The sequence below is a fragment of the Carassius gibelio genome, chromosome A16 (genome assembly GCF_023724105.1).
Source record: "Carassius gibelio isolate Cgi1373 ecotype wild population from Czech Republic chromosome A16, carGib1.2-hapl.c, whole genome shotgun sequence".
In the NCBI taxonomy this organism is placed as follows: domain Eukaryota; kingdom Metazoa; phylum Chordata; class Actinopteri; order Cypriniformes; family Cyprinidae; genus Carassius; species Carassius gibelio.
This window is the reverse complement of record NC_068386.1, coordinates 15,060,251-15,076,507: the sequence shown is the minus strand read 5'-3', so window position 1 is coordinate 15,076,507 and position 16,257 is coordinate 15,060,251. Positions and strand designations below refer to the sequence as shown.

Sequence of the window (16,257 nt, the reverse complement as noted above, 5' to 3'; positions counted from 1 at the left end):
GCATCTAAAAGATACCTTCAAATGTATCAGTTGTGTTTAGTAGAATCTGGATCACATTGAGATTATTAATTATAGTTTGTGGGAAACTATCGCCAAACACGTTTCCTGACCCTTTTCCTGTCACTTACCTCCTTTTAGTGGCAGTGGGACTGATCCACCAGAGCCTGGATTGGAGATTCCAGTGGAGCTTCCAGTGCCTGCAGTTTTCAGTCCCATGGCTTCATCCAGTGCGGCCCTTTGATCGACCCTGAGGCCTGCACGCTGAGCCTCTGTTACCGCAGCAGCATTGTCAGGACCCAAAGCCTTCAACTGGCTGACCGACAATGCCTGAACACAGATGACAAGAGTCACATTTGCTTTACTTACAGATCTACCCAATTAAAGGTATACTCCACCTAAAAATGAAAATTCTCTCATTATTAACTCACCCTCATGCCATCCCAGATGTATGACTTTCTTTTTACAGATGAACACAAACTGATATGAATGAAATTACATCTCTGTGAGTTCATATAATGCAAGTGTACAGGAGATATTGATTTTTTGGGTGGAGTATCCCTTTAACAACTGGTCAAACATAAGATACGAAATGATAATGTCAAGAAATAAAACCATTAAAGTTTGTGAACAAGAGAGTAAGCTTACAGCTAAGCGTTCTGAAGGTATAAGAGGGATGGCGGACGGCTGAATGAATTGCAGGACGGTTGGATTTAGACTTCCCAGCTCAGCAGCACTTAAACCAGCTAGAGAGACATCAAATGATAAAGGCAGCTTGGACTAGTCAAGTGTAAATATTCAACAGTATACATCCTTTGTATCTCACCAATGATGTTGCCCAGAATGCTGACTTGAGCTTCAGTCCAGGTTTTTGGTTTCCCAAATGCAGCCACTGCTTTTTCCTTCAGAAGCTCTCTAAAGGTCAGAGGACAAGGAGCACGACCGAGCGCCTCTACTGCCTCCCTGAGAAACACACACATCAGACAATCACAATGATCAGGTCTGTACACAACATTCACTTAACAGTGGTTTTGTTGGGCTGTAGTGTGCATAAGCATGCTTGTAAATTAAAATATAACCACAAATGTTGGAAGTATTTCTAGCCTGAAGCTGGAGGAATTGAGCTGATCAATCTGGCCAGGTTGTAGACCACAGACGAACTGTCCCAGTCCCACCATTTCCAGATGTCCTAGTCCAGCCACACTGATGCCAGCCACCCTTTCAAAGGCCTTCCAGACGGCTGTCCTCTGCAGAATTCATCACTTTCACTTTTATGTTTATATATATATATGTACATTACATTTATGCTAAAACTAAATATACATAAATCGATAGTAAAAAAATAATTAAGGATTAAATCATTCAAATGTTTGAGGTTGGTAAGATTTGTAATTTTTTTGAGAGATGTCTGATGCTTACCAAGGGTGAATTGATTTGATCAAAAATACAGCAAAAGCAGTAATATTGTGAAATATTCTTACTATTTCTGAAAATAAAATATTGTTTATTCCTGTGATGGCAAAGCTGAATTTTTAGCATCATTAATTCAGTTTTCAGTGTCATATGATCCTTCATGAGATCTGTCTGTTATGCTGATTTGATCAATAATTTTTCATTTCTTATTATTATTATAAGTGTTTGAAACCTTGTTCTGTGATACCTTTTTGTTTTTATTCGGGATTCTTTCATGAATGCAAAATTCATATATTTCAAAATATATATTTTTGTAACATTGTAAAAGACTTTACAGTCCCTACTGATCAGTTGAATGCATCCTTGCTGTATAAAAGTATTAATTTCTTACTGACCCCAAACTTTTGAACAGTAGTATGTATAATGTTTTATATACAATCTAGATGCTGTTAAGTGACTGAATGTGTGTGTGTGTGTGTATTACCTGTGTCTGTGTAAAGTTGCAAGCAGTCAGTGTCTCCAGTGTGTCCAGTGAAGCAATGCTGAGCTTGGCCAGCTCATCAGCACTGAAGCTCTGGCAGATGCAGCCCAGATTAGACATCTGGGACTCATTCAACATGGAAACACTCTGCCATGCCTGCCATATACAACATACATAGTCTTTGACCACTGAAGTCATGCTGTAAATGTTTTTTTTTTAGATTCTTTTGTTATATAACAAACTATTGTGCATATTATAATTGAACTTTTTTTTATGTGTGTTTGTGTACCTCCAGAGTTTTTGCTCTGAGTGCAGCCAGTTGTTCTGTGCTGTAATTGGTTATCTCTCCTAATGTTGGCACAGCATCTTTGAAAGTCTGCACAGTCATTTTACTGAGCTGGGTGGGAGTCCAGTATACATTGCACTGTTTGAGGTCCTCAATATAAGTGAGCGTGGGCTCTGTTACGGTGGACACCACTGTCAAAAAGAAAAAATCAAGTCAAATGGCATGTTTTAGGTAGAAAGATCATTCATATTTCAACTATTGGTTATTCTTTGAGAACACGTCATAACTGTCTGTTTTCAAAAAAGATATCGTTTATACTTCCATATGCAGTTTCTGGTACACATACATTCACGCTTCCTGCGGTTCAGTAGTGTGCTACTCGTTCTGAGCTCAAAAAGCTTGCGCTGAAGTGCAGAGAGATCAAACCAAGAGCTGAACTCCTTGGGAAGAGGAACCAAAGGCTGACTGGGCAAACTGTCCATCAGGTCTGACAGATATGACTTCATCCAGCTCTGCAGAACAGATGAGCAGAATGGAGGGATGGTTGGGAAATTAAAAAAGAAAAAATGTAAAATTTTGGAGAAAAATAGCCTGTCAGTTATAAATAAGACATCTGCTACACAATGGAGAACTAAAAGTTACATTTAAAATAAAATTAAGGGAACATTTATTTATTTACTCAAAAGTAAAAAATAAATAACTCTAAAAATATTTAAATGTTAAAACTTATATTTATAATCATTATTATAATATATTATTATATTAGAATTATTAACAAAAAATTTACATATTCATACAAATGTAATAAATAAAATAACTGAGTAATCATTGTCTGAGATTTTTATTATTATTTAAATATTAAATTATTTTACATATGTGTACATTTAACAATCTAATCCCACTTTTCCATAATCTACTGGTCATTGCTGAGATTCTTACTTTGGCCGGCAGCTTTTCAATAACAGTGTCATTAAGTAACAAAAGTGGCCCAAGCACCCTCATGTCTTCCTCTGACCAGTAAGCAGGGTCCCTTGTTCAAAGAAAAGACAAACGCATCATTAACAGCAATGCAAAACATCTAATTCAAGCACAGGTTTTACTACTGTGTGACTCAAGGCTGGGAGTAGAAGGCTGTTTAATGTCAAGAATTTTTCAAAGGTTTAAAATGCTTTTGTTTTGAAGCCACAGTGGGCTTCACAGTCTCTTTAACAATGAACTAGAAAAGCACTGATGTGGGATCTGAGGTTGCAGGGGTTATGCGTAAGACTGTGGGCTGTGTGAAGCCCTTGTGGGTTATGTGTGATTTAGCACATGCTGTTACCCGTAGGTGGTTGTAAGCAGTCTGAACAGATGCTCTCTGTGCTGTTGCTGGATATACTGACAGGATACGAGAGCCTTCAGCGTGGAGTTCAGAGCTGCAGGGTTCAGAGAGGAAATCCAAGCTGGGTCTAACTCACACACCAGAGGGCCTAGAGTCAAAACCTCTGCCGCAGACAGATCAGACACGTTCCCCTTCTGCACAGATCCAGGACACAGATTAGAACAGTGTGGTGTTCTGTAGTTGGCAGCATATTGCTTTAGTGTAGAGGTGGTGTTTAGTATTCTTTAGGAAGAAGCTGGAATATGAGCGATGCATTTTTAAAACACTGTGTCAACTTTAAAGAGATACACTTTTAAAAACGTGAGCTTTTCTAAAAGCAAAAATGTGAGACTTTTTGCAATGAAAAAAGAAAAACCCAGTGTCTAGAGACATGTTTTTTTAAAAGTTTAAATTTTAACTGGAGCAATGTGTTTTTAGAACATGAGACGCTGCAAAAGCTACTGCAAAAGATGCGATCCCATGCACGAAGGTTGAACACTTACAACTAGTGCATGTTTACATAGAAAGTCAATAAGGAAGCAGAGCAGTGAAATGCAAAAATCCTGAAATGCATAATGGGAAAAAAAAAGTTGAAAAGGGTCTGTTCCCACAATGCACGTTGTAATATGAAGTTGCATTTTGCAATGTCTTTTTAAAAACTTATTCCAACATATGATACATGCAAAATATAAAAATATTCAATTTACACTTTACTGCAATGCTGCAAGCCTGCAGATTTAAAGATTGCATTCTTTTCATTCAGCATTCAAGGGGTCTGTGACATATCGATTTAGAGAGCAGCAAATTTGCTTAAGCTTGTCTCCTGTCTCCTGTATTTGTATTAATGTAAGTCAACAGAATGAAAAGAGTACTGTCATGTCAATTAAGTCTGGCTGCATTCTGTTATGTAATTGCACACCATCCAACTAATTTATGATGGATTTCATTACAGAACTGAAATTGGTTGCAAACAGCAACACGTTAGCTTTAGATGTGTGTGGGTTTCTCGGACAGGACATGCCTGTGCATATGTGTGCACATATTACCAGGCAGCCGATGGCTCTTTTAGTAAGTGTGTAGCGTGCTGGAGAGCTGTTTGGCAGAGATGACAGGTTGACTTGCTTCATCTTCTCCATGAAAGCAGGACACACAGCATCTGACAGGTTTTGAATCTGCTCCACTCTGAATGTGTCATGATATGGATAGTGCGAGAGGGAAAGAAAAGTAAAGAAAAATAATATTTTGCCTGTCTTAGCATTTGATTGAAACTTAAGTTACATTCAATTTGAATGCATTTAAATGTAAAATGTATGTTAATTATGCATGTACAGCACTGTTCTGCTCTTACGGTAGATGGATAAGTAGTATCGATGGGATAGCCTGAAGCTCAGAGTTGTTAATGTTCGTGAAATATCCTGGGCTCTGTTCCTCCAGACTTGCAAAGAGTTTTTGAGCTGTACAGCGAATCTTAGAAAGAAAAATGAATTTTTTTATCATGGAGACAGATCTGATGAAAGAACGTGTGTGGAAAAAGAGAGTGAATATGTGATGTTTACCTGAACCCTGGAGAGCCATGCGCAGGATTCGTTAAGTATCTGTGCCATTTCCAAAACATCAGTTTGATTGATTTTTTCAATCATTTCACAAGTGACACCCTGTACAGCCTGACCCAGCTTCCTGTTAACAACACCATGAGCTTGATCAGGATACTGCATCTTAAAGCTGCAGTACATTACATAAGTTGAGCACAGATTTTTGCACCAATTTGCAGTCTGGACAACTCAGCATTAGCTGTTGAAAGTCAAAGCTAGTCTGTAAAATCTGAGTAGACAGAGTTGACAGAAAATTGCATAGTGTATGATGAGTACAGACTCCAATTTTTAAGCTTCAGACTGATACAATCAGAGGCTATCAAATATGTTTCATACTTGAATCCAATTTTAGAACATTTTAGCTGATTGTTTTAATTTGTCACATCTCCCAACACAAGGCACACATTTCTGCACAAGTCGACGGAAAGTCTAGTGGTGTGTGATCCTCAGTCGTAAGTTAATTATTCCCAGTTTTTGACCATTTACAAAGTTGGCAAGTGTATGATGCCTAGTGTTTTAAAATCTGCTCCAATTTTAAAAGTCATGTACTGTATTAAGTTTTTGTTCTCATTTAGCTATTGTTTATATTCTTATTTTTTTTCTCTCATCTCTCTTGTTAAAAATAAAAAATAAAATAAAACATTTCTTCAAGGTCTACATAAACTAGAGCATAGCTGTATGTTGCAGTCACATAGAGTCTCACCGTAATTCTCCAAGGTTGATGCTATTACCCAAAATCTTCTTCAGAAGGAATGCTGACTACAGATAGAAAAAAAGGAAATCTGAGAAAACGGATAGAGCGGAAATGGATTTGGATTTTTATATTACTGTCTAGTGTTTGTACTTGAGCACGAGTCCAGCCGCGTCCCTGCAGCTGATCCACAGAGCTGAGGTCTGCCTTCTCCAGCGTGGACAGAGACAGAGAAGAGAGGAGAGAATCTGGCAACCCCTCCACCAGTTCAGATGCATTTACATCACGACGGAACTGGCGATTTGATAAAACCAAGAGACAGAGAGAGCAGGATCAAGGAGGAGGCAGAAGGGATTTCATTGATAGTTTGGACATTCACTGTTTTTTGTTTATTCTTCTTATTGGTGGAATTTATTTTCTTCTCAATTAACTCATTTTAGTCTTACCGCTTCCAGTAGTGCTGTTCTTTGTAGGGAGGACATCTTCTCACTCATAGTTTTCAGGGCTTCATTTCCCAGCAGCCCTTCTGCCTTCACATTCTTGAGGAGGGAACTGGCCACCCCTCTCACCATCGTACCGAGAGACAACAACTTCTCACCACTTATATTCTACGAAAGATAACATTCTTGTCAAAACAATAGGAAAAAAAAAACCTCAGCTCTATAAACTGAGCAGAAAATGTAACCTTAGCAGCTTCCAACAGTTTCTTAGCCAGAGTCTTAGCTTGAGCTGGGCTCCACTTGGCCTGACTCAAGCTGGTGAGGGTGTTGTTCAGGTCCTCAGAGGTGAAGCGGGACAGCCTGGAAAGAGGAAGGACAGAAACGCCGGATCCCAGAGACAGCAGAATCTCAGGAGAGGAGGAATGGTCATCTTTCTCCAGAATTTTCTGTACTAGTTGTCTTTTCACCTAAAGGAGGGTTGAGTGGAATTAAAATAACATTACAATTAGGCTATGGAAATTTGGGAGCAACAACGATTCAATAAAGTGTCAGTTCTGACCGTGTCTATTTCAGGGTTGTTACAGGTATCAATCTGAGACAGCAGTTTTCTACTAAGATTCAGATTTAGTGACGGCGCACCATCAAAGAAACACGCCAGGGAGCCCAACCTGTAAAAACAGGAAGTAATCGATGAAACAGGAGTTTCTCAGAAGTAGAGTGAAAGGGGCATCCATGCCTGTTCTTAAATGTCCTGATGCCAAATCTTACAATTGTGACTTACGCATCACAATGTGACATTATATCTCAAAACTCTGACTTTGTTACATCACACAATATGATTTTCTATATTGTAATGTAAGTTTAAATCTCATAATTGTGACTTTGTTTTATTCCTCACAGTTTGACTTTGTCTCACAATATAGTTTTTAATCATACATTTGTTTATTTTCTACTAAAAAGCGGCAACAGGCTTCCAGAGGAATCAGTGTATTATGGCTGTTAACCTGAATACAATTTACCAAGGCAATGCACTAAGCACACACTAATGATGTAAATCCTAACCTGTCCATATAGTGAGTGAAATTGTCCCTGCTAGAACACTCTTGTTTCAAGCGTTGAAAAAGTGTTCGGCCAAGAGCGGGCTGCATTCCACTAACATTTTGAAATGACGGAGAAAAATCTGGAGTCCTGAAAAACTCACATAGCTGAAAAAAAAAAGATTACAATAATCATTGGATCTAGGTGAATTTGGATTTAGGTATTATGCATGGTATGAGCTGAGACACAAAGGCAATGAAACAAAACACATACAGTATGAATTATGGCATTGGTTTGAATATCATGTCACAGTTACGGACCTCTTCTTTAGGGATGGTCTTTGCTTCCTCTAAAGACAGCCGTGATAGGTAAGGCCCCATCATTGTCAACACGTTAGCCTTCAGCCAGAGCATTCTGGGAGGGCATTTAGGGACTGCTGTTTCAGACAAACAGACAAACATTGAATGTTTGACAAAGCACTAAAAAACTACTATAATAATTTTAAGTGTAAAAAACAACAACAACAACAACAAAAAACGAATAATTGTATTAACTTTTATAATTAACTATAATAATGTTTTTTCCACTTCTTTCTGATTTACCATCATTCGTTGAATATTGAGTCCTTTCAGCTCTTGGAACATTCATCGGATTCATCTTTGCCTTGAATGATGAGCCATTTCCTAGATTAGTCAGGAGAATTTGTTAATAGATTATTGTACCTTATATAAACAATACATTTAAAAACACATATTTAAAATGCCCGGTTGAAAAAAGTATAAATATTTCTGCTTTACTTGTTTATGTTATGTTATATGTAACATTATGTTATGTCCAGTTTTGATTATAAAAGCTTACAGATCATTCAAAACTTACGGATGATAGTTTTTTCCAGTGATCCAGAGGACAGGACGCTGAAGACAGGTGCTTTCAGAACGCATTTAAATTCATTTTGTGCAACTCTCTCTTTGACCCAGCCAATAATAGCATTCCTCTGTTCCTCAGACAGAATGCTGAACACCTCACCAAACACCTTCATCCTTCAGCATAACGAGGGAGAAGAGAAAACAGACACAAACAAGGAAACTAAATTTTACTTCAAAATTGAGGACTAAGGTAAAGATACTCCATTTGTTTAGTCGCTTGAGTTTAGCTATAAGCGTAATATGAAAGAAGATGGTTCCGCACATAGCTGCCTCGGCTTTTAGCTCCTAGATACTTTTACTATTTTTGTTTGTTTATTTGTCCTGTCTTAAGTAACTTTTTTCTGATCAGCTTGAGCTCATTGACACCATGACACTGTGACATCCTACATCAGTTTCTGTGAGGACATGCATGTTTCAACCAGGACTTATTTAACATTTTCCAATGACAAGCCTTGGTTCAGTGCAAACCTCAAAATAGAGTAATAAAACAAAAAACAGCTTTGTTTTGCCGAAATGTTGGAAACTAATAAACAATGCTTAAGTGAGTGTGCAATTATATTTTTTCTTTATTCAGTGCAAGACTCAAACGGATAAGAGTATCTAAAAGAAGCTACTCTGAAAATCTGAAAAAAAAAAAAAAAAACAGTTTTCAAGCAATAAACTTACATTAAAGTGGAAGGGTCTGAAAGCCATCACCAGTTACAAGACGCCATCCCCCAGCACTGTGGAGACTCAACCTTTAGCGACTGTTTTACTTCAGGTTTGAAAAGCCTGATCTCACATCCCATAGACACTCTCACAACACAGCTATCAACACCCTCCCACCACTGATTCTCAGCCAGCACTTAATATCTGTGAAGATGATGTACACAGATTCTTTAGGAAACAGAAGTTAAGGAAAGCCAAAGGTCCAGACAGTGTCTCTCCAACCTGCCTCAAAGCCTGTGATGTCCAGGATCATCAGCTTCCTGACAGACAGGCACCAGCTAATGAGGCTGGGAAAACTCACATCCAACACCCACACCATCAGCACCGGAGCTCCTCAGGGGTATGTGCTCTCCCCACTGCTCTTCTCTCTCTACACCAGGGGTGTGGAGCACTGCAGAGTTTAGATTCAACCCTAACTAAATCAAGTCCTTTAGGCTTATTTGAAAGCTACATGGTAAGTGTGTTGTCAAAACTCTGATACTCAGATAATTGTGGGCTTTAGGAGAAGGCCCCCTGTACTCCCTCCTCTCACCATCATGAACAGCACTGTGGCTGCAGTGGAGTCATACAGGTTTCTGGACACAACCATCACACAGGACCTGAAGTGGGACATTCACATTGACTCCATTGTGAAAAAGGCCCAGCAGAGGTTGTACTTCCTTCATCAGCTGAAGAAGTTCCACCTTCCACAGGCACAGATGACTTGTACAACTCAAAGAAACAGGCAGGTAACATCATCACAGACCCACAGACGTTGCAGATCTCTGTGCACATGAGTGAACATCTAGGTATAAAAATTATTTTTCCTACACAGAAATGACCACCCGTCTTCTGTGATTCATTTCTTAATAACTAATACTGCCTCTCTCTCAAATATTATGTAAATACAATTGTGTATATACAGTAAATAATGCAAAATTCTGTACATAAATCTTCTGTTCCAGATATTATTTTATTTTTTCCCCTTACTTATTTAAATCTTATTTTCTGTTCTCAATGTGATATATATGTATGTATGTATGTTTGTACCAAGAGCTCCTAGAAAAGAAGGAAAAGAAAAAAACACTACATTTCTTAAATAAATGTCATTCTGATTCTGATTCTGAATACACTCACATTTTAGCCAACTGAGAGCTTTGAGAAAACACCGGCAGCACAAAGCTAGACAGAGGCATTGCTTCTAAGAAGGGTTTAGCCACCCATAAAAGTTTTGTTAGATCTTCTTTGTTGAGGTCTGTTCCATTCTGCATGATCGTCATCCAGGAAAGAGGAGCCATGAATGCCCGCATGAAACAACTAGGGCCTTCCTGAGTGTATGCAAATATGAAAAAGAGAGAGAAAATGGAAAAAAGGTGCGTTAATGCATTTTGTCGTTTTAATATTATATTATATTATTATTATTTTCCTGGTAGTCCTGCACTAACCGTACTATTCCTCATGAGATCAATAATATGACCCATGTTGGTGCAGTTCAACATCTTCTCAGCAATGTTCTGAATTTATTGTAGATTTCCCATCAAGATGAACATAAAATAAAGACAATATATGGGTATATGGGTGTCTCTTCTGTGTGTAAGCACGTGCATTTGCCAAAAAATATCCCAAGCATTTAATTATTCTGAAAGTATCCTAACAATGTATTTATTCATTTTAAAAGTTTCAAAAGGTTGTACTGTCTGATCAGTGTTCGGCTTTGGGTTAGAGTTAGTGTGTAGAAACTATAATCGTCATACTTTAGCATAAAGAGAAGTCATTTGGAAGCCCAAAGTTAGATATCTATAGATAACTGTATGTGTGCATTTACGATAATTAGAGAGTTACCCAGGCTGACTCCTGCTCTACTGCCGTTTCATTGAACAGCAGGTTGGAGTGAGAGAGGAAAGACTGAGCGAGTGAGGAGAGAAGCTCTGGAAAAATAGAGATGGGGCTCTCCATCATCTTTCCATATGAGCTGAGAGATAAATAAAAAAAATTAAGTTGTTTTCCATGTAATGAAATGTGATCAATAGTATTCAAAAATACACCAGTAATATAGTTATCTCCATTAGCTCAATGGCAGTCTACCTGTTCAGTGAATTGTTCATTACAGGCACCAGGTGACCTGAAACAATGCAACCACATCATTTAACAAAAGACACAAAAACCCAAACACTCTCTTTATGAACAACAAACATTTTCTGGTTATGAATAATGGTATAAACTTTAGAATAATTGTTATCTGACTCCAAAATATATTGCATTTATGACAGAGAAGATTATGATTAGTAATACATTTGGTTTTGAATGGAATATTTTTTTTTTCTCTAATGCAATAAGCAAATATACACTACACTGTTTCCTTAGGCATTTGTATTTGCTTATGGTTTATGCAATATAGCTCCCTAAATGTATTACAGGACAGGAGCAATGCATTAGTCATTTTCATACCATGATTTTGTAAGGCCAAATGTGTCCAAGCCAACAGATAATGACAAATGTGGCTTTAGGAATTTTACCTTTCATGAAGCATCTGCTCATCTGTCAGAAAACAAAGGAACATATTAAATTACAAAAAAATGTAAAGCTGAAACTGCAATTTGTTCTGAATAAGACTTACACACATGTACATTTATAGTTGGTTAATGACTGGTGAACAAGGCTAAAATCTATTAGTTAGGAATTAATTTACATTCTAATGATAGTTTCACACCAAAATGACAATCACAACCAAAAACAGAGGTGTTAATTATAGGACCTAAAAACTCTACATGTAATAACCGAGAACACTGTCTAAGACTTGATGGTTGCTCTGTCAATTCTTCGTCATCAGTTAGGAACCTAGGTATACAATTTGATAGCAATCTTTCCTTAAAAAGCCACGTTTCTAGAATTTGTAAAACTCAAATGGGGCTGGTGTTAGCGCAGTGGATAAGACACACGTCTGAACCAGACGTGAACCAGGAAGTATGACCATATTAGCCCGGTCCTGTCATCGCTGCACTGGCTCCCTATCAAACATCGTATAGATTTTAAAATATTGCTTATTACTTATAAAGCCCTGAATGGTTTAGCACCTCAGTATTTGAATGAGCTCCTTTTACATTATAATCCTCTACGTCCGCTACGTTCTCAAAACTCAGGCAATTTGATAATACCTAGAATATCAAAATCAACTGCAGGCGGCAGATCCTTTTCCTATGTGGTGCCTAAACTCTGGAATAACCTACCTAACATTGTTCGGGAGGCAGACACACTCTTGCAGTTTAAATCTATATTAAAGACCCATCTCTTTAACCTGGCATACACATAACATACTAATATGCTTTTAATATCCAAAACCGTTAAAGGATTTTTAGGCTGCATTATTTAGGTAAACCGGAACCGGGAAAACTTCCCATAACACCCTATGTACTTGCTACATCATTAGAAGAATGGCATCTATGCTAATATTAGTCTGTTTCTCTCTTATTCCAAGGTCACAGTCTGTATCCAGATCAGAGGGTCACTGCAGTCACCCGGATCCAGCATGTATCCAGACCAGATGGTGGACCAGCACCTAGAAAGGACCTCTACTGCCCTGAAAGACAGCGGAGACCAGGACAACTAGAGCCCCAGATACAGATCCCCTGTAAAAACCTTGTCTCAGATGACCACCAGTACAAGACCACAGGAAACAGATGATTCTTCTGCACAGTCTGACTTTGCTGCAGCCTGGAATTGAACTACTGGTTTCGTCTGGTTAGAAGAATACTGGCCCCCCAACTGAGCCTGGTTTCTCCCAAGGTTTTTTTCTCCATTCTGTCACCGATGGAGTTTTGTGTTCCTTGCCGCTGTCGCCTCTGGCTTGCTTAGTTGGGGTCACTCCATGTACAGAGATATCGTTGACTTGATTGAAAATAAATGCACAGACACTATTTAAACTGAACAGAGATGACATCACTGAATTCAATGATGAACTGCCTTTAACTATCATTTTGCATTATTGACACACTGTGTTCCTAATGAATGTTATTCAGTTGCTTTAATGCAATGTATTTAGTTTAAAGCGCTATATAAATAAAGGTGACTTGACTTGTTTATACTATATTTTTGTATATCTTTTTTCAAACGCCTTTTATGTGGATGCTATTTTACCCTTGTTACCCTTGCAGACCCTGCAAAATCCTTATTAAAGGTCCCGTTCTTCGTGATCCCATGTTTTAAACTTTAGTTAGTGTGTAATGTTGTTGTTAGAGTGAAAGTGAAGTGACATTCAGCCAAATATGGTGACCCATACTCAGAATTTGTGCTCTGCATTTAACCCATCCAACACACACACACACACACACACACACACACACAGAGCAGCCGTTTATGCTGCGGCGCCCGGGGAGCAGTTGGGGGTTCCGATGCCTTGCTCAAGGGCACCTAAGTCGTGGTATTGAAGGTGGAGAGAGAGCTGTACATGCACTACCACCACCCACAATTCCGTCCAGCCCGAGACTAGAACTCACAACCCTTCGATTGGAAGTCCTAAACCACGACTTCCCACTAGAGTATAAATAATATCTGTAAAATTCTAAAGCTCAAAGTTCAATGCCAAGAGAGATATTTTATTTAACAGAATTTGCATACAAAAAACAACCAGTTTGGACTACATCCCTCTAGTTCCTGCAGTAATGACGTCACTAAAACAGTTTTTTGACTAACCTCCGCCCACAGGAATACACAAAAAAGGGTGTGTGGTCTTGTTTGTGTTTGCCATGTCGTTAGAGCTTAGATTCTCTGCCCGAACCGGCTCGGCCCGCCCGCCACCGTCTTCGGGCCGGGTCGGGCCCTTGATAAAGCACGTCACGTGTCATGCGCAGCGTCTCGTCCACTCGCAGTCTCGCATGCGTGACGCATCACACCTGCTGTGCGTGCTGTACTATTCAGTAGATTAAGTGCAACATGGAGCTTGAAGAAGCAAAGAAAAAAAAAACAGGAGAATTAACTCTGAGCAAGTTTGGAGGAAAATCGGAGGTATGGAAACATTTTAAACTAGTCATGGGGAGTGACAACATATGTGTTGGCTTTGTCTCGTGCATTAAATGCGGCACGCATATATATACAGGGGTGGCGCCGTTTTTTTGTTGTTGTTTTTTTTTACCGCAGGTGCTGCTGTGCTACGGGGGAGCTGTATATATAACCCCCCCCCCCCCCGCCGCCCCTGGTTATAACGGCCCATATATTAAAAATGGTCGGGTTTAAATTGGACTCGGGCTCATAATTACAGTGAATGTGTCGGGCCGGGCCGGGCCGGGCCGGGCTCGGACACAACGTGCTCAGGCTCGGGTAGGGTCGGGCTTGATTTGTTGGGCCCGATCTAAGCTCTACATGTCGTTGAAACGCAGTTTCAATCATCTTTGTTTGGGCTTCCCAGGAATGCTGTACTTGGAGATTAATGGTTACAATTTATGTTTAACTCGGTTCCCGAAAATTATAATCCACAAGTAAAACTATGTGCAGCACATTTTTCTGAGAAAGCGAGCTTCCTCAATCTCAATCAGTTTAATGCTGGATTTGCAGAAAGATTATTCTTGAAAGATGGAGCAGTTCCCTCTTTGTCTGGAGAAGGCGTTGTTTATGGACCACAACTGGTAAGTGTATTTTATTATTTAAGTTGCTGCGTTTAACAGTTTCTGTAACTTATTACACAAAGGGTAACGCTGTTTAGCTTTGTTAACTAGATGTTAGGGCTGTGCAAAAAAATCGAATGCGATTTTCATGCGCATCTCGTCAATAAAAACGCTCCTGTGATTATAAGTACATCTCCAGCACATGCTCCTGCACACCTGCTTCTCAAAGCTAGTCCAATCACGTTTCCAGGAGGGCCACGTGCGCTCAGCTGCTGTCGAATCACAACACAGGAACCACTGGCACAATCAGAACTCGTTACGTATTTCTGAAGGAGGGACTTCATAGAACAAGGAAGTCGTCAGCCCGTTTTTATGACAGTGAAAACAGCGGTATACAGATGGGTAAATTGTGTAAAAAATACTGTGTTTTTTTACACGTGAAACATGAACACGTGTTATATTGCACACTGTAAACACAATCAAAGCTTCAAAAAAGCACGAAAAACGGGACCTTTAAAAATATAAATAATAATTAATATATTTTTTTCTGTATTTAGATAGTAGAAAAAGAGTGAAATAAACACAGTTTCAATATTTATTGTGTGAAAATTATTTATATAAATTTCTATGTTGCTCTTTTTTTTCTTCAAAACAAGGTTTAAGAGCATGATTGAAATTAAAATTCATGTAAGTCATGGGATAACTGCTCTTGGTCACTTGTCACTTGTCACTTTAATCAGACTTAAGATATTTTTAATAAGTGATTTTTTTGCACTAAAAAATCTTTTAACTGCACTGTTGTTCACTTCGTTGATTTGCAATATATCTGTCATTTACCTTGCGCTGCTTTATTTAACTTTATTTTTAACTTTTATTTTTATTATATGTCTTTTTTTTATAATTCCCTTATTGTATTATTGTATCTACATTTTATATTTGATCTAGTTATTTTTTTAGGCTTTAATGTTAATGTTATCTGTATGCACCGGGGTCTGAGAGTAACGCAATTTCGATTCTCTGTATGTATGTACTGTACATGTGGAAATTGACAATAAAGCAGACTTGAACTTGACTTGAACTTGGATGTGTGAAGGAAACCAAGTAAAATCTTGGTAAATATCACTGATTATTTATATCAAGCTGTAGTTTAACAAACTGTGTAAAAAGTGTAAAAATATTATTTGTCTCAGTTTAAGATACTTAATATGATATATATGAAATTAGCCTCAGCAGGACAAGAGGTCAGTTATTTTGTTGGTGTCATTTCCACGTAATGTTATGGAAATTACATAGTTTGTTCAGAAAAATGACAATTCAGAAATAGTGTTTCATTATTCCCTATAGTTAAAGAAACAACCCATTTATCCTGGCACATAACTGTATGTACAGTATGAGATGTAAGGATTGCGTGGTACTAAGTTACCAGTTTCTTGGCCATTTCCCTGAAGTCTGCAGGTAGTCGCGGAAATCCTATTGTTGACTGGCTGATGGGCATGTCCTTCATACCCTGGGATGCTACTGTAAGTAGTAACAAATTACAGCACATTTATACTGAAATTAATGACATTTTCTTCATTGTATTACAAGAAGTTTAAAACAAACTTTGTCTCTTCTATTTAAGGTCCAAAATTATTAAATAAAAAATGTAATATTATTAAACCAGTTACCTGTAGCCCCGTGGACTAGAAAAGAGAGCAACAGAACCTCTCTGTATAATCCCATTTTGCCGTTCCCTGTTCTCTTTCTCCA

The 16,257-nt window shown here is 38.4% G+C and overlaps 1 protein-coding gene across 2 annotated transcripts in view; it reads right to left on the bottom strand.

The window, feature by feature from the left end:
* The window catches only part of LOC128030719 (otoancorin), a 17,316-nt gene extending 1,059 nt beyond the window's left edge, over positions 1–16,257 (bottom strand). Inside the window, exons 1-28 of one of the 2 annotated variants that reach the window (XM_052618581.1) lie at positions 16,176–16,257; positions 15,932–16,026; positions 11,428–11,449; positions 10,997–11,033; positions 10,754–10,883; positions 10,357–10,425; positions 10,049–10,239; positions 8,175–8,338; positions 7,901–7,981; positions 7,619–7,734; positions 7,323–7,465; positions 6,820–6,928; positions 6,506–6,727; positions 6,267–6,428; positions 5,974–6,114; positions 5,833–5,888; positions 5,094–5,214; positions 4,886–5,004; positions 4,584–4,719; positions 3,499–3,692; positions 3,117–3,207; positions 2,524–2,689; positions 2,181–2,368; positions 1,895–2,047; positions 1,102–1,244; positions 824–960; positions 646–743; positions 129–327 (exon numbers count right to left, since the gene is read on the bottom strand). In XM_052618581.1, the coding sequence (XP_052474541.1) occupies positions 129–327; positions 646–743; positions 824–960; positions 1,102–1,244; positions 1,895–2,047; positions 2,181–2,368; positions 2,524–2,689; positions 3,117–3,207; positions 3,499–3,692; positions 4,584–4,719; positions 4,886–5,004; positions 5,094–5,214; positions 5,833–5,888; positions 5,974–6,114; positions 6,267–6,428; positions 6,506–6,727; positions 6,820–6,928; positions 7,323–7,465; positions 7,619–7,734; positions 7,901–7,981; positions 8,175–8,338; positions 10,049–10,239; positions 10,357–10,425; positions 10,754–10,883; positions 10,997–11,033; positions 11,428–11,449; positions 15,932–16,026; positions 16,176–16,230 (3,538 nt within the window). In that variant the 5' untranslated portion in view covers positions 16,231–16,257. The remainder of the gene's footprint in view (positions 1–128; positions 328–645; positions 744–823; positions 961–1,101; positions 1,245–1,894; positions 2,048–2,180; positions 2,369–2,523; positions 2,690–3,116; positions 3,208–3,498; positions 3,693–4,583; positions 4,720–4,885; positions 5,005–5,093; positions 5,215–5,832; positions 5,889–5,973; positions 6,115–6,266; positions 6,429–6,505; positions 6,728–6,819; positions 6,929–7,322; positions 7,466–7,618; positions 7,735–7,900; positions 7,982–8,174; positions 8,339–10,048; positions 10,240–10,356; positions 10,426–10,753; positions 10,884–10,996; positions 11,034–11,427; positions 11,450–15,931; positions 16,027–16,175) is intronic. The other variant, XM_052618582.1, reaches the window with a different exon arrangement.